The sequence below is a fragment of the Chenopodium quinoa genome, unplaced genomic scaffold (assembly GCF_001683475.1).
Source record: "Chenopodium quinoa cultivar QQ74 unplaced genomic scaffold, ASM168347v1, whole genome shotgun sequence".
NCBI classification, from domain to species: domain Eukaryota; kingdom Viridiplantae; phylum Streptophyta; class Magnoliopsida; order Caryophyllales; family Amaranthaceae; genus Chenopodium; species Chenopodium quinoa.
In genome coordinates this window covers 411337-436120 of record NW_018744497.1, presented here as the reverse complement: position 1 = coordinate 436120, position 24784 = coordinate 411337, and the positions used below count along the sequence as shown (strand labels likewise).

The 24784-nt window shown below is 34.7% G+C and overlaps 3 protein-coding genes across 4 annotated transcripts; 1 reads left to right on the top strand and 2 right to left on the bottom strand.

Moving 5' to 3' along the window:
• The first annotated feature begins 1972 nt into the window (after nucleotides 1–1972).
• Nucleotides 1973–9558, top strand: LOC110697679 (RNA polymerase sigma factor sigF, chloroplastic-like). Of its 2 annotated transcripts, XM_021875062.1 has the most exons (9): nucleotides 1974–2623; nucleotides 3667–3812; nucleotides 4286–4413; nucleotides 4538–4720; nucleotides 5004–5262; nucleotides 5383–5613; nucleotides 6232–6372; nucleotides 7007–7207; nucleotides 8993–9557. In XM_021875062.1, the coding sequence occupies exons 1-9, from the start codon at nucleotides 2536–2538 to the stop codon at nucleotides 9284–9286; spliced, it is 1671 nt and encodes a 556-aa protein (XP_021730754.1). In that variant the 5' UTR covers nucleotides 1974–2535; the 3' UTR covers nucleotides 9287–9557. The 2 variants fall into 2 exon arrangements, with proteins under 2 accessions (XP_021730755.1, XP_021730754.1); XM_021875063.1 differs by lacking the exon at nucleotides 3667–3812 and having other exon boundaries at nucleotides 1973–2623; nucleotides 8993–9558.
• Nucleotides 9559–10060: 502 nt separating this feature from the next.
• On the bottom strand, nucleotides 10061–13046 carry LOC110697678 (pentatricopeptide repeat-containing protein At2g32630-like). The gene has a single exon (XM_021875061.1). The coding sequence runs from the start codon at nucleotides 12150–12152 to the stop codon at nucleotides 10323–10325; it is 1830 nt and encodes a 609-aa protein (XP_021730753.1). The 5' UTR covers nucleotides 12153–13046; the 3' UTR covers nucleotides 10061–10322.
• Nucleotides 13047–22624: 9578 nt separating this feature from the next.
• Nucleotides 22625–23692, bottom strand: LOC110697720 (zinc finger MYM-type protein 1-like). Its single transcript, XM_021875098.1, has one exon. It carries the CDS (start codon nucleotides 23690–23692, stop codon nucleotides 22625–22627), a length of 1068 nt encoding a protein of 355 aa, XP_021730790.1.
• Between the last annotated feature and the right edge of the window lie 1092 nt (nucleotides 23693–24784).

The following is a 24784-nucleotide window of genomic DNA, read 5'->3' as shown; positions in this document are numbered from 1 at the left end:
GCAGGATTTGAAACATCACTTACATATTTTTTTTTCAGCATCAAAGATCATTGTTAACTTCATTATTTCTTAAGAATTGAGGTCACTCATTTGAATCATAGAGTTATCCTGTCTAAGAAGAAGTTTTTAAGGAGCTAATACAAGATTTTGGTCTAGATGTGTCAAAGGTTGCTAAAACACCTTTGCTTCAGAATGTGAAATTAGTGAATGAACAGGGTGATTTTTATTTTGATCCTTCTTTGTACAGGTAGTAGCTTTACTTTCTTACTCATACTTGACCAGATTTGTCTCATGTAGTTCAATTATTGAGTTAACTCATGTAGCAAGAAGAGTACACCATCAACAAGCCTTGCATCATGTTCTTAGACATGTTGCTCATACTCTTGATCAACCCACTTTATAAGCTTATTCGGACTCAATATTTGGCTTCTTATCCTAAAACTAGAAGATCTGTTACGGGTTATGTGATGTTATTAGGAAAATCTCTTGATTCTTGGAAATCTAAGTAGCAAGGAATTATTATTAAGTCTTATGTAGAAGCAAAAATACGAGGTCGTGATAGCAGCATAGGTTACATGGCTTGTCAGATTACTTACTAAATGGGGGTTAAAAATCTTAAGCCAATTAAGCTTTCTTGTAATAACTAATTTAATTTGCTATACATACGTGGATGAATCCAGTCATGAATGATAGAACAAAACATGTAAAACTAGATTGTCATTTACTAGAGAAAAGGTGTTTAAACATTCTTATCTTGTTTCTGTAGAGCAGCTTGCTGATTTGCTCACTAAATCTCTTCCTTCTCATCACCACTCCCATTCAAGGTCCAAGGTAGGAATGGTTGATTCCAATATCCTTCCGATGGAAGAGGGTATTGCGGATGTAGATCATGCTCAACATTTTCCACCTTAATTAATTTTAAGACTTTGCCGGTTGAGCAGAGTTAGTTTCAACTGGCTAACTAACTCATGATTACATCATTTCTTTGTAACAAACTGGATGCCTAACGTTTAATATAACTACTATAATTTCTACATTTTAACTGAGTTTATGCTTTGTAATAATCATAATATTCTCTCCTCTATTTAAACTAATAATATCCTCTCTCTCTTTGTCTCTCTATTTTCTTGTCTCTCAAGGTATTAGGTTTCAAGCGTAAGTGTATCGAAACGTAGTGGTGTTCATTAATGAAAGATAGCCAAATGACACTTCAAACAATTCCTAGGAAATCTAAAATTCCAACACAAATACAAATCACCTTAGAACTAGTTACATCGCATATTCGATCAACGATCACCTTAATAAAAAACTTCATTCAAAGCAATACAATCTGTGAGTTAGCACTAATTCGGTTTGAGATCCACGAATGAATAGTTTTTTGGGTAAAAAAACTTATATGGCCTTCTAGATACTTCCGGAGATTATGAAACCCTAAATCTTCAATCTTTGGCAAACGAACTAACAAAGATATTAAGCCTAATAGAATAAACACCATCTTAGAGATGGGATCCATTTATTGAAAGCAAATAAAAAGTTTTTTGGGGCTTACCACCGGTAAAAAAACACCTTATGTTTGAATACCTTATGTTTCTAAACCTTATACTTTGAAAGTTTAGAGTATTCTATGAGTTTGAATCATATAATTTAAAATCATAAAACCACCGGTAAAAACACCTTATGTTTGAATACCTTATGTTTCTAAGGCTAATAAAACTTGATTCTTAATACCTTATGTTTCTAAACCTTATACTTTGAAAGTTTAGAGTATTCTATGAGTTTGAATCATATAATTTAAAATCATGAAATAAACATAAGGTATGAGTTTTTAAATCATTTTAAACCCATACCTTGTACCTAAATTATGTGAACTAAATACACCCTCTTCTTTGAGAAAATACAAGTTTCTCAACATGAGATCAAAAGGGCATTTTGGTCTTTTTGATAAAAAAAATACCTACTATTCTCAACTTCTCTCCTCAATCATGAACTTTGAGCAGTTTACGACAATGAAAATCAAATATTTCTTCAATAATGGAGGGAACAATTTCAACTAATGGCAAAAACCTTCCATTTGGGGTTAACTTTACCCTTAAATTATGTATTTTTCTTAGGGTTTTTCGTTAAATTTGGCGGCAAAGCCGCCGGATATGGTGGTGTTACGGTTGGGGTTTGTTGTGGTATTGGTGGTGTCGGGAATGGTTGGTTATGGTGATGGGGCTCGTCTTCCATGAATGATTCGAAAGGTTGAAAAACGAATGATGAAAATGAAAGGAGGAGGAAGAAGATGACTCAGCAAGAAAAAATAATAAAATATTAAAAAAAAGTTGCTATTACGAGAAACACATCTTGAGAAACTAGGACAAGCTCCTTTAAAAAAAAAAAAAAAATCATAAAAATCTAAAAAAATCGCGCACAAGTTATGAAACCTCATCCAATTTAAGAATGGGGTTTTGAGGCTGAAACCTGAGAAGAAAGCTTAGAACGAAGGGACCAAGTTGAAGTGAAAGTGTTCATTTTCTCTCTCCTCAAAAATTCATGGAAACTACCATTAATCTGCTCTCTTCATCTTCCTCATTTCCTCCAAGAACCCAATTCAGAAACAATGCTTCTTCTTCTCTTTCAGGTACTACTTCTATCTTATCTGATTATTTACTAGTTAACTTGCTTTACTCTGCATTTTAAATTGTATACTTTTGTTCTGTAATTTAGTCAATATTTGATGTTTATTGGAATGAATTGTTTAATTTGTACTCCGTGGTATCATCATGTTTATGGAAATTAACTTTCACTTGTTGGAAGTTTGGTAATTTTTGTTTTGGTGAAAAGATTTTCGCCTCATTTGATTGAATTCCCCAATAGTTATGTTACTTGGACTCTTCATTTTACCTTGACACTCATGTGAGATCGACACGACTCATTTTGGGCAAAAATGAAGGAGAATTTTCACAAAATAGCATAACTAACCACAATAACATTCGATACATACCAGTGTCAAGATATAACTATGAGTACTCAAGACCGAGTCACAGAGCTGATTACAATAAAGATAATCGAGGGTGTACTACCTCCGTTCTTTTATGTTTTACTTGCAGTTGTAGATATGCATTTTAAGAAAATGTTGAAAAAGGCGAGTGAGTGTAAGATAAATTAGGATGAAGTGAGAGAATGTAAAAATGTAGGTGGGCGCGACCCATGCAAGAAAAACATAAGTAGAGTAAGAAAGAGACCGAGTTAATCTCAATTTACGTTTACTTAACTAAATGGAGCTAGTAGTGGACAAAATCATGTCAAATGATGGGTGTTAATTTTGAGATGAAAAAAAAACCAATTGTGGGTTTACTAGGATTAGGACCTCTCACTTTTGGGTGCAATTGTAGTTTTTGTTGCTATGTTATTTATTCTTGCTAGGTTTACCAACATATGGAATGATGATAAATGGTTGGGTTCTATCATGAAGAACTAGAAATCTTCTTTTGGTTATTTGTGATTGTGAATCAAAACTTAATGAAAAAACTAGCTTTTATGACGAGGAAAGGTTTTATATCTGTAATCTTACATTACCCGTAGAATAAAACTGCTGGAGGCTATATGATCTCTTTTCAATGTTCTGAATTCTGATATCCTGTTTCTATTCCTCAATCAAATTGTGTGTCCATAAATTCGCAGTATCCATGGTCAATGAACAAACATCTTTTGTTCAGTCCACGACCACTACTTTGTTGAGACAATTTTCTGCCTCTGTTCTATCACATGAGCAGCGTGATGAGTGCAAGCAATCCTCATCTGTGCTTAAAGAAGATAAAACATGTCAGGTTAGTGACTATGCTTGGGTTTCATGGAATGGATTTGTCACATGATTGTCGGTCCATATTACTTGCCTATTTATTCAGTTTTTTTTTTTTTTTTTTAAAGTTTGCTAACTGGTTTTTTTTAATGAAATCACTTTGGTTTACATACTTGGTATAAGGTATGGGTTTAGAATGGTTTAAACCCATACCTTATGTTTGTTTTACGATTTTAAGAGTTGCAAACCCATACCTCAAACCCCCAAATATGGGATTTAGAAACCTAGGGGAGGAGGTGGGTTTGGCTCATTCCCATACTTTTAGGTATCAAATAAAAGAAAAAAACTGCATTCCGCAATCATACCAAACATATGGTATTAAGAATCAAGTTCCAAACCCATACCGCTATGGTTTCATTCCTGATTCCAACCTCATACCAGTTTGCGAACCAAACGCCCCCTCATTGGTTTAACAAATTACTTGATTACATTCTTCTGCAGTTACTGTCCACCTTGGAGGGTAAGAAGATTGAACATGCTGCATATATCCAACAACAAATAGGGACTTCTCTTCAACACCAGGAGGAACTTGAACATCAGCTTTGCCATTGGTCTGGCTCATCGTTCTTGTAAGGTCCTTTTAGATACATCTTCTGTTATTATAAAAACAGATTTTACATGTTTTCATTCCTTGATTCTTTGTTCTAAGAATTTCATTCCTTGATTTAAGTCAATCTCTTGTTTCTATTGCAGGTTTACGTCCCCTATAAGTGAGGAACATCCAACCTCAAAAGCTGTTGGTAAGCATAAGGATCTGAAATCATGTGACGTGATTTCACTTGCTGAGGAAGCTCTTTTAGCCTCAAAATTAGCACTGGCATTAGCTGAGAGCTCTGATGCACTTGATGCTGAGACAGATGGATCCTTTTCTTCTAGGTGAATTTTTTTAGCATTTTTCATTAAATTTATTGGACTTATGGAATAGCACAATGAAGAAAAGTGAGTAGTTCAGGGGAAGTCAACTTCTTATAAATTCTTAATTCATTGACTGCATTCAAAAGCAAGCATTTTTTGAGGGATAATATGACTGGCTTTCACTCCCTGCATTGTCTTCCTGATATTGACTTCAAGTATTGAATTTCTCCCTTTCCTTCTGAATATAATATTATATAGTGTCTCAGTCAACTAGGTGTGTGAGACTAATGTGTCAGTATTTCAGGTCAAGTAAGAGTAATACGCCGACAGTAACACCGAAAACAGTTAGGTCATCTCGGCTTTTAGAAAGGAGAAATAAGAAAAGGAAGTCTTCAAGGCCTAGAGTAATTCATGAGATAGGTCGTCCTGAAAAAAAGGCTGATCCCAAAAGGTCAAGTGAAGGATATGATCCTAATGACCCTCTCCGTTTATTTTTATGGGGTCCAGAGACAAAGCAGTTGCTAACCATACAACAAGAGAATGATTTAATTGCAGAAATACAGGTACATTGTAGATTGCCAACAGTTTTGTTGATACTTGTACAACTTTACTAATGATTTTATCAAAAAAAATAAAAAATAAAAAACATAATCTTATAATACTTTTGTGTGTTTCTGTCTCAGAACTTCATTAAACTAGTCAATGTGAAGCAAAAGCTTGAGTCTCAATTTGATCGCGAACCAACATTTGCTGAGTGGGCTGATGCTGTTGGTATGAGTATTGTGGCATTGCATTCAGAGGTACTCTCTGGGAGGAGAAGCCGGGAAAAATTAATTCATGCTAATTTACGTCTGGTGGTACATATAGCTAAACAATATCAGAATCGTGGCCTCAGTCTTAAGGACTTATTGCAGGTAAACCATGGGCGGATCTAGCATGCAACAAGTGTGCACTTCAATACCCTGTACTTATTTTAAAAGTTTTGATGCTGCTGAATATCACTGAAATTTATTTAGACCGCTGGCAAGCGTATAGTGCTTTACTGACCTTACAGATGCTAGGTTGACTACTACCTTTTTTTCATTTTTCTTTCTTTCCTCTTTATTTATTTTTTCTATTTCCCTTACGAGTGTTCTCTCTTGAATAGGTTTGTCTTCTCACTTTCTCAGCATTGTTTGCATTTAAAATCACTTAATGAAGTTTACTTTGTCAAATGACTAATATAGAATTTCATCCTTTTTGATACCATTAGGTCATAGCCTTAATTTATTCATGTAAAAGTATATGATTTTTATTTATATATTTATTGTGCATATTCTGTTTTAGAATCCTAGATATGCCATTGTATAAACCAAAGAACATTACATTCCCTTTTGGCTTGTTAAATTTATTGCTTGTAAAGGTCTATGCCTCATTCTCCATTGTTTTATTTTTGGTTTTTTACTCGTGCAATCGGATTAGGCAGCATGACTGTATGAGATTATCACCTAGCCAAAGACTGAGATTTTTTTTCTGTTGTGATTCTGTTGAAGGAAGGGAGTATGGGGCTAATGAAGAGTGTGGAAAAGTTCAAACCCCAAGCTGGTTGCCGATTTCCTAGTTATGCATATTGGTGGATAAGGCAAGCAATTAGGAAGGCCATATTTCAACATTCAAAGACCATCCGTCTGCCGGTAAGAACTCTTAATTGTCTTCAAAAGAGTTGATGTCCTTTTATTATTTTGTAATCTCTCCATTTATGATCTTGCTGAATCATTAATAAGTTTCAGTTTTTTGAATTTCTTTTTTTTTTTTCTTTCAAACTCCTGTATTTTTGGTGGGTTATTATATTAATTTTTTTTTTTTCCCAAATCAGCAAATCTTGTGTGGCTACATTTATTTATAAATAAGTAACCTTGTACATTCATATGAGTAAGTTCATTAATTCATAAGGGTAACCTTTTTTTGTCCATAAGAGTAACCCCAAATCATTATGTGAGTCATCAATTAATTTTAAAAAATAAACTCTATTTCCTCCTTTTTTTTCTTTTCTTTTTTTCTTTTTGGGATTATTATAAGAATACATTCACATGTTTTAAAGTGTAACCCATTTTTCCATTGGGGTAACCTTCATCCATTATTGCTCAAATGATTGCCGTACATGTGAAGTGACCAACAGGCACACCATCAAGTAATGGTGTGGCTGACAACATATAAGAATTTGTGTCAACAATTTTTTTTAGCATGAGAAGATTTCTCTGGCAAAAAAATGTTGCAAGTTGAGGTCATCCTCATTGGCATCATAGAATATTGGCAAATCTTCTGTAGGAAAATATGTACAGTCTCCATGCCAAGTTCTTAGAAGCAAGAAAGTTATTCATCCAAGAAGGGCATCATCAACCAACGATAGAAGAGCTGGCATTCCGTGTAGGAATTACAGTTGAGAAACTGCAGAATTTGCTAATTTTGATGAGACATCCACTTTCAATGCAGCAACCTGTGTGGAGTGATCAGAATACCACTTTTCAGGTAATGTTACCGAACTCAACTCAGATGCGGTAAATGCTATGAGTGCAATTTGTTTTTTAATATGACAGTTACACAATTTGTTTTCTCTTGGCTCTTTTGTTTTGATTTGTGTTTTTTTTTTTTTTTTTTTTTTTTTTTTTTTTTTCTTGGGTTCATAAAAGCGCAATGGTTAATGCAATATATTCAATGTTGGAGGGGGGCCTGAACCTGAGACCTTTGAATTTTTCATTGGCTTATAAAGTTTTGAGTTGATGGGAGAATTCAATTGAATTTCTCAATCCAACCCATCTTGGTCATTGACATAGTATGTTCGTCTTCTTGGTTTTGGGAAATTTTACATAATTCAAGTGCTTTACATATAGACAGTGTTTCTCAAGAATTCAAGCCTATATATTTTTTTAATTTAATATTAATGATAAACTATGTGATAAGTAAACATGAATATTGAAAAGCTGATGAACAGAGAAACCTTGGAATTTTTTTCAAATATTTTACTTCCTCCGTTTTTTATTTGGTTGCATCACTTTAGTTTTCACGGACTCCTAGGCAGTTTTTGGAGTAGAGAGAAAAAATAAATAGGAGAGAGATAGAGAGAATCTATTAGTTAAAAAGGAAAGTGCTGCAACTAATTTGAAACTTCCATTTAAGGAAAGCAATGCAACTAAAAAAAATGGAGGAAGTATTTGATTTTCCAAATATAAACGAAGCTTTGGGATGCATAGAAACAAACAAGAGGGATGGCTGGAGACTGGACTAATAATTCTGTCCTAAAGCATGGCTAATGATTATGCTTTAGGACAGAATGTACTATGCAGTACTAGATTTCTCGTTTTTAATCTTCCATCGACTAATCACAGGGTATTGTAAGTCTGTTTGCCCAACATGCAGGTGATTCTTTTATGTTTAGGAGTAGTTTTGCATATGCTTTTTGTATCACAAAAATGTGGTTATCCTGCTTGTCCATAAGAGTAGTTTCGTAAGGAGCCATAAATGGTAGCAATGGATGATGATGTAGACAAGTATCAATCTGAGGTCCTGTTTTCCATCTCCCAATGACTTTACCAACTAAGAAAGATGACATGTGCGTTTGTAGGAATCAATAATTGATATTCTGCAAAAGCTTAAATAATTCTCTTACTCCCTCTTTACACTTTTTTTTTATAATAAATCAATCAATACGTAATCAATGTGCCGATCAAAATGTAACATTTAAAAAAACAGAGGTAGTACTAACTAATCATTCTCCCTTTGCTAGAGATGGTGTTCTTTGCAGTCCCCTCGTTCAAATCACATTGTCAGTTCTGCAGGAGCATCCTCTAACAATCACTTACATCATTATACATCTCCATTTATAGTAATGTCAAGGCTGCCCATTGCGGCTGTAGCTCCTTATTATGATCAAACCATTGAATGTATCCAGTCAACCTCACTTGTGAACAGTATAGTTCTCATACAACTTGGAAGAGTATATGACACCTTACTAAACATTTATGGTAGTGGACTGTCCCCATACCCTCATCATGTTTCAACCTTAGGAAGGGTATTTAGAAAAAAAAAAAAAAATTTATGTGATGGCCTTTATTTCCAAATTTTCTATATTCGAATGTGACTTTCATTTTGGATGAGGGAGTATGTATGTATGTAGTCTAGCATCTGAATTGGATTGTCAAAGTGTTTTCATTTTGTTAGTATATATGCTTCTGCTGCATTTGTTGGTCACTTAGATCATTAGCCTTATTATTTCTCTCATCCGCTGGACATATTTTTTTTTAATATTTTTTGCAGGAGATCACTGCAGATACTGAGATTGAAAAGCCTGATGTATGTGCGGAAAAACAATTGATGAGGAAACATATACGCAACCTGCTCTGTACGCTGGCTCCCAGAGAAAGACAAATAATCAAACTGAGGTTTGGCATAGGATCTGCATCTGAAAAACGGAACTCATTATCAGAAATAGGAGCCATGTTTGGTTTGTCTAAGGAAAGGGTACGCCAAATAGAAAGTCGAGCTTTGCACAAGCTTAAGGAATCACTCAACAGCCATGGCTTATTGGAGTATACTGATCTACTCGTGTAAATCAATATGCATTCCATTCCCGTATCAATTGTTTCACTTGTTAGTTTTCATGTAAATTAGATATAATAAGTCATGGTTCAAATCTGCTGTTTATATTATTACCCACTTTTGGTAAATGGGTCTTCCTGTAAATTAAATGGAAGCTCTGTATCTAATTCTTTCTCATGGATTGTATATATTTCGTAGCTAATAATCATTCTTATTTCTGTCTTAACATTACTGGAATTTTACATATTATATGTCTTCATCTTGTTCCCTTTCCCCTTCCTATTGTAGTGTTCTATATACACCTCAATTTATTGTCGCGTAAATTTTTAATGCATGAAGCCATCTTTTAGTTTGTGATGCTTGAGGCTGATCAAAGAATTGGTTGACAGAAAGGGTATTATCCCACCCCTCTAGGATAACAAATGGTAAAATCCATTTATGTTCGAGGCTGCAACTTTCTTAAAGTAGAAAGTTTTATCACAACCAATTTTGATATTCACCCAACTTACACTAGCTGAGTAGCTGCCTTGACATTTGATTCTGTTCTAAGCACAACCTTTTCGTAAAGACTAGAGCTGACAAAAGTTGACACGACACGAACCCGATACGAAATAGCTAGTTAGTGTTGAGGGTTTTCGATGACACGACACCACTAGTTAAACGGGTCGGGTTAGTGTTGAAAATTGTAACACAAAAGTAAAAATCAACCCTCTATTACTAATACTACTTCAGATCAGCTCACTCTTTTTTCTTGCAATCTCTATGGCTAAGAACGTGAGCAGAAAATTGGCTTATGTACTATGAAAATGTTAGTAAAAGTTTTGATGGTTTGAATACATCCCCCAAACTTGTTTCATTGACAAGGTTGGACTAGGAGAAGTAATATAACAATTGTAAGAGAGATATAACAAGAATACAAATGACACATTTTTCATTATAGGGAGAGGGTGTACTAATACAATTGAAAAAGTTAAAGTCCTAAAGTCACAACAAAATGAGTTTGACTCCTACCAAAATTTCCAAGTTCAGTAAAAATTTGACCTAGGCCTCAGCTTGAATGAAGGCTTCCCACGAGTGAAGTATATACTGTACTGTCTGGAGTAAGGCCTGCTTCTATCATTTGATCATACAATTTGAAAGCTTCATCTGATTTTCCGGCCTTCGACAAGCCTGCAATCACTGCTGTATAAGTAACTACATTTGGAACTAACTCCCTACTAGACATTTCATTGAACAATTCCAGTGCATAATCCATCTTTCCATTTATACATTCACCATGTATTATTGACGTGTACGAGTAGACATCAGGCGTTACTCCCCTTTCCTCCATCTCATTTTTGAGTTCATGAGCCTCCTTCATCGTACCTTTCTTACAGTATCCATCAATCAAAGCATTATATGTGACAACATTAGGGCCTTCCCCCTTTCTCTCCATCTCTTTAAAGAGCCTCCTGGCTTCGGCAAATTTACCTTCCTTACAATGTATATCGATCAAAGTAGTATAATTGATAGTATTCAGTGACAACCCTTTCTCTAACATCGAGTACAGGAATGTCTTTGCTTCCTCATTTCGATTCAACTTGTGCAACCCACTTGCCATAATGTTATACATGTATGCATCGGGCATTAATCCTTTTGTCTCCATGGAATCCTTCAGCCGCAATGCTTCATCCATTCTTCCCTTTCTGCAATAACCATCTAACAAAGTATTAAAAATCACACGATTCATCTCAAGTCCTTTAGTTTGCATCTCCTTCACAAGCATCTCTGCAGCGTCCAACTGCCCTGCCTTACATAACCCATGTACCATAGCACCGTAAGTGTGAGTATTCGGGCAAAGGCTTTTCTCTATCATTTCATCGAAAAGATGGCAAGCCTTCTTCATGTCTTGTTTCCTACAACACAAATTGATCATCACCGTATATAAATGCATATCTGCCTTCACACATCGTTCACACATTTTCTGGTACATCTTTTCTGCTTCTTCAATCTTCCCATTATTCACGTATCCATCGATCACAAGTGTATAGGTAGCTACATTAGGCTCCACATTCACCTTCTCCATTAGCCTAATCACTTCATCAACTTCCCGAAAATCTTGTTTCCTTATAAAATAAACTATCAACGAATTATACGGATACGAATTCTGCTCTATTCCTCTCCTACCCATTTCATCTATCAACTGCTTAGCCTTATCAATCTCTCCTCTCTTACATAGACAATCGATCACAAGCGACATCGAATACACAGTTATTTTAACACCAGAATCAACCATCTTAGTAAAAAACCTGATCAATGACTCAAATTCCCCAGATTTCTTAAGAGAAACCAAGAAAACCATACAACTCCTCTCCTCAATTTCAAACCCTCTCTCAGTCATATAATCAAACACCTTAAAGGCATCATCAAACTGCTGATTATCCGCATGAACCCTCATCAAAAGATCAAAACATTTACCCAATTTCTCACTCTTACTAGCACATTCTTCCACAATAGACACCATATCTGAAACTGGGCATCGAAGATTATGATCAACAGACACAGAATTCAACAGATTTTTCGCAACAGCGAATTTTCGAGCATCTAACAATCTAAAAATGAGGGTAATGTAGGCCCGAAGATCAGGTTTCTGGGAAGATGAAGAAGGCGAATTCCGCAGAAAATCAAAGAATCTTAAGCAAGAAGTAACAGGGACAAGTGGGTCTGAAAGAACAATTTGAGTTATCTGTGAATTGACGTTGCCAAAAATAGGTGATTTCTGGAAGTTTGTGAAGTTCGAGGAGATTAAAGATTGGGAAATATGTTTAGCAATTTCTTGATTAGATTTTAGATTATGGACTTGATTTTTGAAGACACTGGATAATTTTTGCCTGGACATTTTTCCAGTTGAGAAACAACAACTACCTGATTGAGCTCGGCGAAAACTGGGAGGATTTCAGCTTAAATTTTAGAACAAATTCAAAGAAGGAAGAAGAAATTTATTAGAATAAAAATTGTAAATTAAAGTTCATGGAGCATTTTGTATAGTGAAAGACTCCTGAGCATATGTACCAACTACCGAGCATAAAAATACTGGAGACAGCGGGAGAACGGAAATTGAAGTTACTATCTCCGGCTCTAGGCTCAGTTTAAATTAAAGTTCTTTAGTTTTAGGGTCGTCTTAAACAGGCCCTATGTTAATTTAAATAAAAATCTCTTACATTTATAATATATATGTATATTTGTTTTTAATCTCAAATAATTTGTGTTTGTAGTACAAAATTCATAAATAAATATTATCTTCAGTGGCGGACTTGGGCTTAGACCTGGTGGGTCAAGTGACTCACCAGGCCCAAAAAAAAATTTTAAGTTATTTTTTGAAAAAAAAAAAAAAAAAACTGACATTTGCTTTCGAAATCCCGAGTTTCTGTCTTCTTCAAACAATCAAACCCTAGCCTTCTTCTCTTCGCGACTTCGCCTCATCTCCATTCTTCAGTTCGCCTCTTCGCTTCGTCCCAGCCAGGCAGCCACCGTTCTCTTCGCCTGGTGGTCGGTCCGTCGGTGGTCGTGGACTCCGTCCTCTTCGTGGCTTCTCGCATAGTCGCATAATCGCATTTCGAAATCGCTACTCGCTAGTTCTCCATTGAAGCGCCTACTGTGCTTTATCTCCTCCATCGAAGTAGTTTCTGATTTTCACTTCAATTTCTTTTTTTGCTCTATTTGTTTATTTATTTTTTTTATTTTTTATTATTGAATATCAAATCAATTGGACTGCTTTGCTTTTGCCTTTCAACCATCCTAATGGTGCTAGCATCTGATAGAAATTCATTCTACCCTGATTGAAAGTTTTTCTTCTCACCTATTATAATAATTTCGGTTGAAATTTGTGTTCATTTCTAATCTATCTTGTTCTGCTTCGCTAATTTCTTTGGCCATTTATTTCATTCTAGGTTTATTCTCATACTTTCTTGTTGGATTTTTTTTTGTTTAATATGACTTTTTGCTTGTATTTTTTTATTTTCTTTGTAACCTAAAAATTTGGCCTAATTTAGTGTCTAAATTGAGCTTTAATATTGTAGCCGATTTCGAATTTTTGCTAACTTTACTCTATCCTGTCAATCACTGAAGTGTTGGAGTTGGCTGTAAACACAGCACAAAACAAGATTGCAATGATGAATGTGCAAATAAGGCTATTATGCTGGAGTTCCCGGCAAGGATAACAAATTCGAGTGCTTAGAAGTGTCAAAATAATTAATGCTTGAGTCCACTAAAGGGAATGAGCATCAAAGGAAAACGTAGTCTCGCCCAAGGCCAGGTTGGCAACCTCTTGGTTTTCTAAGGGAATGAGTAAGTTGATTTCTAATTTCATCAATTGATTCCTTTTTTTTTTTGTGAATTTTTGATCAAATTTGCATTACTTGTCTCTTGAACTTATGTGAAATCTGTTTTGTGTAATTGTGTTTTGTGTAATATGTTTATGTGATTATGTCATTATGTGAAATTGCTTGATTTAGTTGAATATTTATTCAAATAATTTTTCTGGGGAATATTGCTTGATTTAGTTCAATATTTATTCAAATTTCAGAATGAAGAGAAAACGTACTCCAAATGAAATGCAAAACATTACTAGCTTCTTTGCTAAAAAGAATCCTACTCCAACTTCTCTTCCACATCCAACACAAAATGAACAAACTATAACTCCACCTCAAGAAAGTGAACAAATAGCCTTATTTGGAGAATGATTTGTTTTTGAATGTTAGCATGGAAGATATCATGAATCGATATCAAAACATGAAAACTCGTCGAGAACTATTGTAATAAGTTTGCATTACTATTTAGTTGTCTTTTGTAGTATTATATGAACATTTGGTTGTATTTTGTACTGTTTGAATATTTGGATGTATTTTTTAGTACTATTATTTGGTTGTTCGGTAATTTTTTTTTTTTTACATACTTGATTATCGATTGTGACCCTCCAGTCGGAAATTCCTGGGTCCGCCACTGACTATCTTTGTTTCTTTTTACTTGACACGTTTCCTTAGAGTATCAATATTCATGGGGCTCTCCATAATTTCTCTCTCCCCACCTCATTAGTTCCCTATCACTTCCCACTAACTTTATCACATACTGTTCCCATTTTACTATTCCATACCTACATTCATTACCCCTCAATTTACTTTCTCTCTCCTATTTTTTCATACCTCACCACCTTTTCTCCCTCATACTTTCCATACCCCACCAAGTATTTTGGTGTCCAAGTGTGCAAATTGGACCCACTTGAATTTTTGGGAGGCTTCCCACCAAATTAACCTCCCCAAAAATAATAATCAAAAGGGAAAGGAGTAACATTGGTGGGAAGGTCCCCATTTCCATTTTTTTGGCAAATGAAAAGCCTATTTTCCCACCAATGTAGATGCTCTTAGTCGCGTTTGCAAATACACAAATTTAACCAATAATATCTTTAATATTCGATAAGCAAAAGTTATAAAAAATTGATATTTAGAAAATATATATTGTGACAATTCTAACAAGATCTCACATCACTATACTTTTCATTATATATAAATCACAAAACACAGTCAAAGGGAAGTGTGTGAATAGTGCTAAAGTTAGGAATGACGACAGATCGGATTCGGGTTGGATGCGGCTAAATCCGAATCTGATCCGTTTAGTAAATGATCCTAGACTCGGATCCGAATCCGAATCCAAATCCGAAAAATCCGAGTTCGAGTCCGATACGACTCGTAATTTTTGGATCTGAATTCGGTCCGTTTATTTGGACCTCCGAAATGATCTGAATATTTTTTTTAATGTATGATATACCTATAATTGCTTATATTGTCCCCAATAAACATTATTTCTTATATCATATTGGTGCGGAAAAAATTAGAAAAAACATAGGGTATAAAGTCTAAAAATAACATAATTTATTTATTAATTAAGTTCTATAATAAAAATTTGCTACAAACAAGCATATCCTCATACTTGGACTCGGATCGAATCGGACTCGGTCGGACTTTGTGCAGGGTCCAAGTCCGATCCACCTCCTATTCGGATTCAGATCTATTTATCGGATTCAGATTCGGATTCGGACTAATTTTAAACAGATTTGGATTGGATGTTTTTTCTTCGGATTGGGTCGGATTCGAATCGAACTCGGATTAAATTGCCATCCTTAGCTAAAGTCAAAACGTGTTAGCTAATAAAAAAACGGAGTTATTATTATGAAGTATTTGTGTTGGGAAGGAGTTTCGAATCCAATCCCCCAAAGGGGGCAACTCAACAAGGCTCTAATGTTTGTGAATTTACCACCAACTCAGTCATCTTATACTTAAGACATACAGCCTCACTCAAATTTAGTTTCATCCTAAACTTAAATTCCAGATTATAGGGCCCAAGAAATTTGGGGCCCTGTGTTGTTGGGCTGTTTGCACAGCCCAATAGCCGACCTTGTTTACTTTGCTATACATCCGGATACACCAATGGCGGAGCCAGAATTTCTAATCTGAGGGGACAATTTTAGGAGGTTTAATGTTATGACAAAAATCTCAAAAAAAAAAAAAAAAACTGATCACCCAAATTGTTTAATTTTTATTTGAAATCGCATTTGACTGATTCCTATATGGCAAAAGAGGAGTAAAAATGTTTTATCGTATATTAAAAAAAGTATCCAAAAAATGAATAAATGTTTGATGTAAACCCCAATTACAAGTTATGTAATCCAATAATTGATAAATACAAATCAATTGCCTTATCATAAAGTCAAATAATTAGTCTTTAAACAATTTGATGATAAATATGAAGGAGTTTGGAATGACATTTGAAAAAACTAAACGCAACATTTTGTAATCAATCAATTATTACAAATGCACTCCATATATAAATAATATTTAAAATTTAGTGACATATATTTAATTAATGGAGATATGTATTTGTATGAAGTAACTCATTCGAAACGTAATCACTATCAACAAAGTAGTACGAAGTTTTAATGAAATCCAACAACAAGAAATGAAAAAAAAATCCAAAAACAAGAAATAGGAGAGAGGAAAAAAAAACACTTGTTGAACTTTGAGTAATCCAATAGAGAAAAAAAAAGAGCAATCCAACAGAAAAACAAATAGTAAAACGCTAGACATAAGATTCAAACCAAGATTCCAAGGTAAACTTTAATCCTAACTCAACCGCCAGACCATAGTCATATTTCTAACATTAATTGCATGTGTAAAATATTTATAACTATAAACCGTATTGTTTTAAACCCAAAAAAAAATAAAAAAAATAAAAAAAAAAATTGAAAATGGGGGGACAGTTGTCCCCTCTTGTTTTAACGTGGCTCCGCCCCCTAGGGTACATGATGTTCATTTCATAAATGGGCTTGAATATTTTCGCCGATGGATTATTGCAAACGGTTTATTTTGGTAAAGATTTTAATGTTTTCCAACATTTTTTTTGTTTTTCTTTTTTCTTTTTTATTTTTGTTTTGTTTTTTTTGGTTTTGTTTTTTGACGAGCAAGCAAGCACAAAACTTTATTAATCACCCAAGGGGCTTAAATCAGCCATTACAAAGTTCAAAATACCAGTAGTGTAGACACCTGATTGTGTCTCCCCAAAAACCAAACCCAGTGATGAGTACCTTTCACGTCTTTGATTATTGAGTTAGGTGAAGAGTTGAAGAGTCTCGTGAAGTCCCCTTTAGCCTTGACCGTTTCTAACCTTTCTTTAAATGTTTTTAGCCAAAATCATTTATTTCGCGCCTTTAAACTCAAAATCATTCATTTTGTGTCTTTGAAAATCATTCATTTCGTGTCATCTTTATAAAAACGTCCGAGCCTGTTCATTTTGGTCCATAATCTGGGTCCAATAAATGTGTAGTTGGATGGGGCTTGAAAGAGCTTTCCAACGATATATTATAAGCCCAAATCCGAGTTATAACGAGGAAGTTATGATCAAAATATTAAACTGGGCCCAAACCGAGCCTTACCTATGACCCAATGACCATGTGGAGGGTCCATTAACCTTTAACATCATTTCTAAAACCCTTAGGAGTTATTATTAGCTTCTAGAATCCTCTAGAAGGTTCTAATTTATCCTGTTTTTGAAACGATAAAATTTAAGAATTTTACTTCGGATAAAACACTTGTTTTTTAATAGATTTAATTATGATAAAATGAGGATAAGTACGACTGTTCGACTAACCTAGTTTGATTGGAAGTCGGATTCCGTACGGATCTTATCTGCTGAAAAGCATCGCGCAGTGATGGAAATATCGCAAAGCGATGCTAATATCGCGCAGCGATATAAGCATCGCACCGCGATGTAACCATCGTTACGCGATGAAAAGCGTTTTACTCCGAGTCGAATTTTGACTTTTATGATCTTTTCTCTCGTTTATTCCCTATAAATAGGGTCGTTTTCCTTCGTTTTCATGAACCAACAATCATCATCTTAATCTCCCTCTCTAAGCTTTAAGCTTCTTCTCTTTCTCTTTCTTAGCCTAAACACATCACACACCATACGACCTTTGCGAGACTTGAATACTCTAAGCCCTTCTCGTAATTGCCTTCGACCTCGACGTGAAAGGTTGATATTTCTGAGGGTTTGGTCCCTAATCTCTATTTCAATTGTTTGGTTTATATTTCTTGAAGTTACTAACGTGTTTATTGTTTTTATAGAAAGAGATACGAGACATTTAAGTGAGTAATTTGATCTCCCTAATATCTATTCTTTAAGTGTAGAAATCATGCTTAGAGTATTATTTTAATTCCTAGTATCATGTTAGGATGTTGATTTTGATTTCTAGTATCAAGTTAGGGTGTTATTTTAATATTTCTAATATCATGTTTCTAGTATCATGTTTAGGCTATAGGTTTGATTTTTATTATTTAGTGACATGATAGGGTTTGTTATTATCCGTTTAGCATCATGCCTAGGGTCTTGCTAATGATGTTTTGATGATGTTATTATGATGATTTGTTGTGTCAATTATAACTATCATGTTGCCTGATTATGGTGATTTATTGTTATTGCTTGATCACGCCCTTTCTGCAGGTTTAAGGGGAATTTGTACTTGAAATCACGCATAATAAGATAATTAATAATTTGATTTAGGCTTAATATGATTTTAATTCGAGTGATCGCCAATAATAGATTTATTTGTGCATTAATAATCAACCAATATAGATTAAATATGCTTAGGATTAATTTGTTGTATGTATGTTGATCGGAAAGCACACATGAATATCATAAGAATTAAGTAGAGGCCGATTTAGGGCGGGTTCAATCTTTTTTAGGTTGGATTCGTACCATCATCCCCGAATATCCAGTCATGGTTCCGGACCACTATGGAGTTAGCGATCTCCGTGATCGTGAATGGGGTGTAACCTTCACACCCGTGAACGGTTTACAAGTTCCTAAAACTTGTTGGCGACTCTTTTATCTCTAACTTCTTTCCCTTTGGACGCCACCATGCTTAAATGCATGACCACAGTGAGGCTCAAAGTTGAGTGTTGAAATATTCCCTACAAGTAGGTACCTCCTCCATCCAAACTCTAAGACTATCAAAAGAGGAACAAAGTTTAGCTAGTTCATGAGCAACCCAATTACCACTCCTTTTTTCTTTAACAAAGGAGAAAGAACAAGTCTTGCAGCCTTTAGCAAGCTAGAGAATATCATAAACAATCAACCCGAACTCGGTAAAAGGAACATTCCCTTTTGAAATATGGTTGTGCAATTTGAGACAATCCGTTTCCACACATACTCTCCTGAATCCCGACTCCAAAGCAATAAGCAATGTGTGCCTCATAGTAAGAGCTTTGGCAATGTCAACATCGAACTTACCCCTAAGTCGTAGGCAAGTTGAGGCAACAACATCACCCACATCATCACGCATAACACCCCCTAACCCCACGCAAATCAAATTGAATATGGTAGCATCAGAATTAATTTTTATCACCCCTTGTGAAGGAAAACTCCATCTTCAATCCAATTAGGGTCGAGTAGAAAGTGAGCAGGGAGATTCTTGAGCTGTGTGATGTCCCCAACAAGCCTCACAACCTTGTGGATAACCTCAGTTACATCCTTCTTCCACCCCTCGAAAATCCATGCATTTCTACGAAGCCTAACCCCCACATTAAGCTCCAGAACACACTCCACCATGTCTGATCCTTATGGCTCTTTCAAACAACAACACACCAATCACAAAAGGAACCCCCCTCATATCTCTCCATCTCTAGTCGAAGTAGAAAAAGATACCACAATAGTTTTGCGTCCTTACAAAAGAGCAGCATATGCAAAACACTTTTAATTTCATCACCACACATAGGACAAATAAGATAAGTGTTCATACCTCTTTGCACCAAAGACTAACGAGCCATTATTGCTCCTTTAATAGTACGCCACACAAAAAGTTTGGTCTCTGGAGGCACATCAGCATACCATACTACATTCCAATCAAGGTTGCAATTCGGTTTAGAAGTAGTAGGCTTATTATTTTTCTGCTCCGTAGTGACCAGATTGTATGCACTTCTCACCGAGTAGCGCCCGTCCTTGGTAAAATGTCACACCCAAGCATCCATCCTATTATAGAGAGGGATAGGTAGTCTACAGATTTCATTAACCTCGGCCGAAGAGAATGTGTCAACTGGAACCTGAGTATTCCAAGAATTGTTCAACCAAATATCTCAAACAAGAGTTGGCTCCCCATCATCCGAACTTTGTCTCGAAAACACTTTAAATGTAGGGAGGTTGGGAACCCACCGGTCATTCCAAATGTGAATGGTTGAACCACTTCCCACAGATTTTCTAACACCTTTCACAAGAAAATCACGAGCCCCTATGATCGATCTCCAAGTATAACTCGAATTTGAACACACTTTAGCATCAAGTAAATTCGAATGGGGAAAATACTTCCCTTTTAGAACCCTCGCCACTAGAGAGTTTTCAAGATTCGCCACGCTTGTTTAGTAAGAAAAGCCTTATTGAAATTCTTCATGTTTCTAAAGCCAAGCCTCCTTTTTTCTTAGGAGTGTATATCTTTCCCCACACAATTCAACACATCCTTCTCTCCTCACCCTTTTTCCCCCAAAAGAATTGACGATACAACTTTTCAATGTCACTCAGGATGCTAGCCGGAATAAAGAAACATTGCATTGCATAAGTTGGAATTGCTTGTGCGATTGACTTTATCAATACTTCTATACTCGCTTGAGACAAAAATTTCTCTTTCCACCCCTTAAATTTTTCCAGGCACGATCCCGAATATTTTGGAACACTTGTTTCTTCGAGTCACTAGTATAGGTCGGAAACCCAAGATACTTATCATGTCCTTCAATGTAGAGCCTTAAAAGATAACTTCATTTGAAGTAAATTTTTCCGTTCTTAGACACTTTCGACTTGTCCATATTCATTTTTTGTCTTGAGGCCACCTCATAAGTAGAAAGAATATTAAGCACATTGTCTACTTCCTCCTCCATCGCCCTCATAAAAAGAAAACTATCATCCGCAAAAATAAGTGGGAAATTGGATTAACATTCCTACCGATTTTGACACCATGGACAAGCTTCTTATTTTTAGCATCCCAAGTCAGGGTCGATAAGCCTTCTGCACACATAATGAACAGGAAAGGTGAGAGGGGATCACCTTGCCTCAGACCCCTACTCGGCTTAAAACATCTCGATGTTTGCCCATTCACTAGAACATCAAACTCTGCAGAGTTCACACATTTCATTATCAAGCCCACAAAAGTCTCCAACAAACCTAACTTTAGCATTATTTTTTCCAAGAACACCCATTTTACTCTATCGTGTGCCTTGCTCATATTAAGTTTGAGACCTAGAAAGCCTTTTTCCCTTTCTTCTTTTTCCTCGGATAATGAAAGCATTCATAAGCAACTAGAACAATATTTGTGATCAGTCTCCCCGGAGCAAACCCACTCAGGGACTCATGAATAATAAAAGGATGTACTAACTTTGATCTGTTAGCTAGTACTTTGGTGACAATTTTATACATCACATTACACAAACTAATAGGTCTATAATCAATAGGAGACTCACACTCTTTTTATTTCGGAATTAAAACTAAATGAGTTTGATTAATAGAACCTAGATCACCATTATTATTCAATATATTAAGCACTTTATCAATTACATCCAAACCCACAATGTCCCAAAATGTTTGAAAAAAATGGCACATACCGTCGGGCTCGGGAGCTTTCGTCGGATGTATTTGAAATAATGATGTGTGCACCTCCTCAACAGTAGGGAGCGTTCAAGTTGTTGTGTTGCCTATAACTAACAATAGGAACCACTTTTTGAATCACAGGGTTAGGCTCAATTTGACTATTTTCAGTAGTGGCGGATCTTGAAACCTTTTCTTTTGGAGGCCAATAATTTCTAGCATAAGTGTACGTCTAAAACAAGAATATAATAACATAAGCATACAACAATTATTTAAAAATTCAATGTGAGATTAGCTTATAAATACCAAGGAGTATAAGAATATAGCTAAATATAATAAATATTACCAAATTTTTTTTTTAAAAAATGTATGTGTCACAATCAAATTCTTTCTCATACAAATGTCACAATCTAATTTTTTAGCAAACTATTAAAGTAAGACTCGTCTTTCTTTTAATAATTTGAAATCATCAATTATTGACTTAGTACTAAAAGACTTAGAAATCTTCCTTTCAATATAAATAACTAAATTATCGGCCAAAAACTCATCTTCCATCTTGTTACGCAGTCTTGATTTCATGATCTTCATTGCTGAAAATTCCCTTTTAGTTGTAGCTGTTGAGACAAGAAGGGTCAAAACTAGATGTATTAGTCTATCAAACAAAAAGTATACATTTGATTTTCCTATTTGTGCCAAGTGTTCACAAACTTCCTCCAAGGTAGAATGATGATTTAAACTAGGCTCATTTTTTGCTTCACAAAAAAAGTGTTGTAATTGAAACCTCAAATTGTACCTTTCTTGCTCCGTAAAATCCATGGGGTAGTATTTTTCTGCAAGCAAGCAAACCTTATCAAGATCAAAATTTTTAAATCTATCTTTAGGCTCTAACAAAGATGATAAATTTAAGAGCTCTAAAGCGTCATCATTAAATCTGCGATTTAGCTCTTGTAATTGTTTATCAATTGCACCCAAAAATATTTCAACTTGATAAAAATGATTCATTGTAACTTGATCTTGTTGATGACGAGCTCAATTCCTATGAGCTATATAAGGAGAATTCATATCAGATATCAAAATATTATGTTGCTGACAAAACAATACCACCGAATCTAAAAAAATTTCCCATCCATTTTCTCTCATATCCTGAATTAGTTCATGATTTGTAGAGACTAATTTCACAGCATTCACAATATCTTAGGATTTTTGTTGTAAGGATTGACATAGAACATTAGCAATTCCCAAAATTTCTTCCATTAAACGGGCAATGAACACAAAATCAATGGAAATCATTAGATCTAAAGCAACATCAACATCCCCACGTTGAGAAGAATTACAAGACTTATCATTCGTGATGTGTTCAAGTACTAACATTGTTGCATCAATTATTTTCATCAAGCTACGAATAGAGTAAAGATGTGAACCCCAACGTGTATCTCCAGCTCTTTTTAAAGAACTCATCTGATTAGCTCCTCTACCACTGTCTATTTCACCAATAGATAATAGCCTTTTAAATTCATCAGATTTGACGGATTGCAATTGGTCAACACATTTAGGAGATGAAACAATGAAATTGATGATGAAAGTCAAATTTGAAAAAAACTGATGTATTATTCTAACATCTCTAGATGCGGCAACCAATGCTAATTGTAAGCAATGAGCAAAACAATGGACATGATAAGCATATGGACAATCAGAAAGAAATAATGCTTGCAAACCATTCCACTCACCTCTCATGTTACTAGAACCATCATATCCTTGCCCTTGACTATTTTCAACAGATAAATTATGTCGAGCAAGAACTGAACACAATTCTCTTTTAAGTGTTGCTGCCGTGGTATCAAAAACTCGTATAATTAAGGTAAAAAAAAATCGCTCCCTAATTGTTTCATATTTGTAAACAAACCTTAAAACATGATCCAGTTGCTCTGTTTTAGATTCATCTTGAGCCTCATCAACAATAATAAAGAATTTAGAGTTACCAATTTCTTGCCTAATATAGTTGCGAACCTTATTTGAAATAATATGGAGAATCTCTTTTTGAATCGAGGGAGTAGTATATTTGGCATTATAAGGAGCTTGTTGTATAACTTTAGAAACATCTTTATTATATGCAGCCAACACCTTTCTAAATTCAAGATAGTTTCCTTGATTCTCTGAATTATTTGTTTCATTATGGCCTCTTAAAGGACAAGATTGTGAAGTTAACAAGCAGATGACATCAATAGAGGCCTTTAAACGCAATCGATTTTGCTTGATTTGCATTTCATTTTGCTTGTAAAAAAACATTACAAATCTTTCCTTTTAGCTTAGAAGAATCCTGTATAATTGAACCGCATTTTGATGAGTTGTACATGGACCTTCTCTAATATGAGCAAGGAACCCACAACGAACGATTCCCGTCATTGACTTTTTTCCAATTTTTGAATCCAGTCAAAGTAAATGTTTTAAATCGAGAATTTGGTGTTTCAGTAAACATATAACAAGGTAGACAAATTAAAATGTAACATCTTTAGAAGGTGAATATTCCAACCAATCTGGGAACTTAGCAAACCACGTAGATTGAAATCGGTGACAATGCTTTGTAGGCCTTAAAAAGTGATATTCTGTCAATTGAGGTTGATAAGGCCCCATTTTAATATAAGCACGTCGTATTTCATTTCATTTTTCAACTGGATAAGCTCATATTAGAGGACGTAACCCTGGATCACATTCTAAAGATTTGATATCCACATTGTCATTATCAATGATTGATGGACCTTCTTCATGATTATGTGTCCGGGTAGAAGTATCTTCATTAACTGGATTATTTTCGTCGGGTGGTGTGTCATTTTCTGGCTCTTTTCGTTTGAAAAAGGAGGCAATAGATTTTTGTTTGTTCATATTTAATTTGTTTACCTGAAATTAATTATAAGTTAAATTTATTTTATAAACATCCTATATGTTTCTTGAAAAAAGCTGTTACGTTTTAATTAATTCTTTAATTCTAACAAGTAGCAACCAAATAAAAGATATAATATATATGAATGAAAACAAGAAACTAACTTTAATCGTACATTCATTAGTGACTAATTTGTTTATTATCAATGCATTACAATTCACAAATCACAAGTATAAATCAAAAGTGAAAAAATAACTTGTCAATTGATAAATATTAATAGAGAAATAAAGAACGACATACCGAAGGCAAAACTTGCTTTATACTTTTAACTAAGTAGTTTATTGACTTTGATAACGTCTTGTTGCCTAAAATTATCAATTTATTTTTTAGTGCTCAAACTAAAGTATAACATTAAAATTTTAATTGCAAAAAATAAAAAAATAAAAAAATTGAAAACTAAAAACTTAAAAACAAAT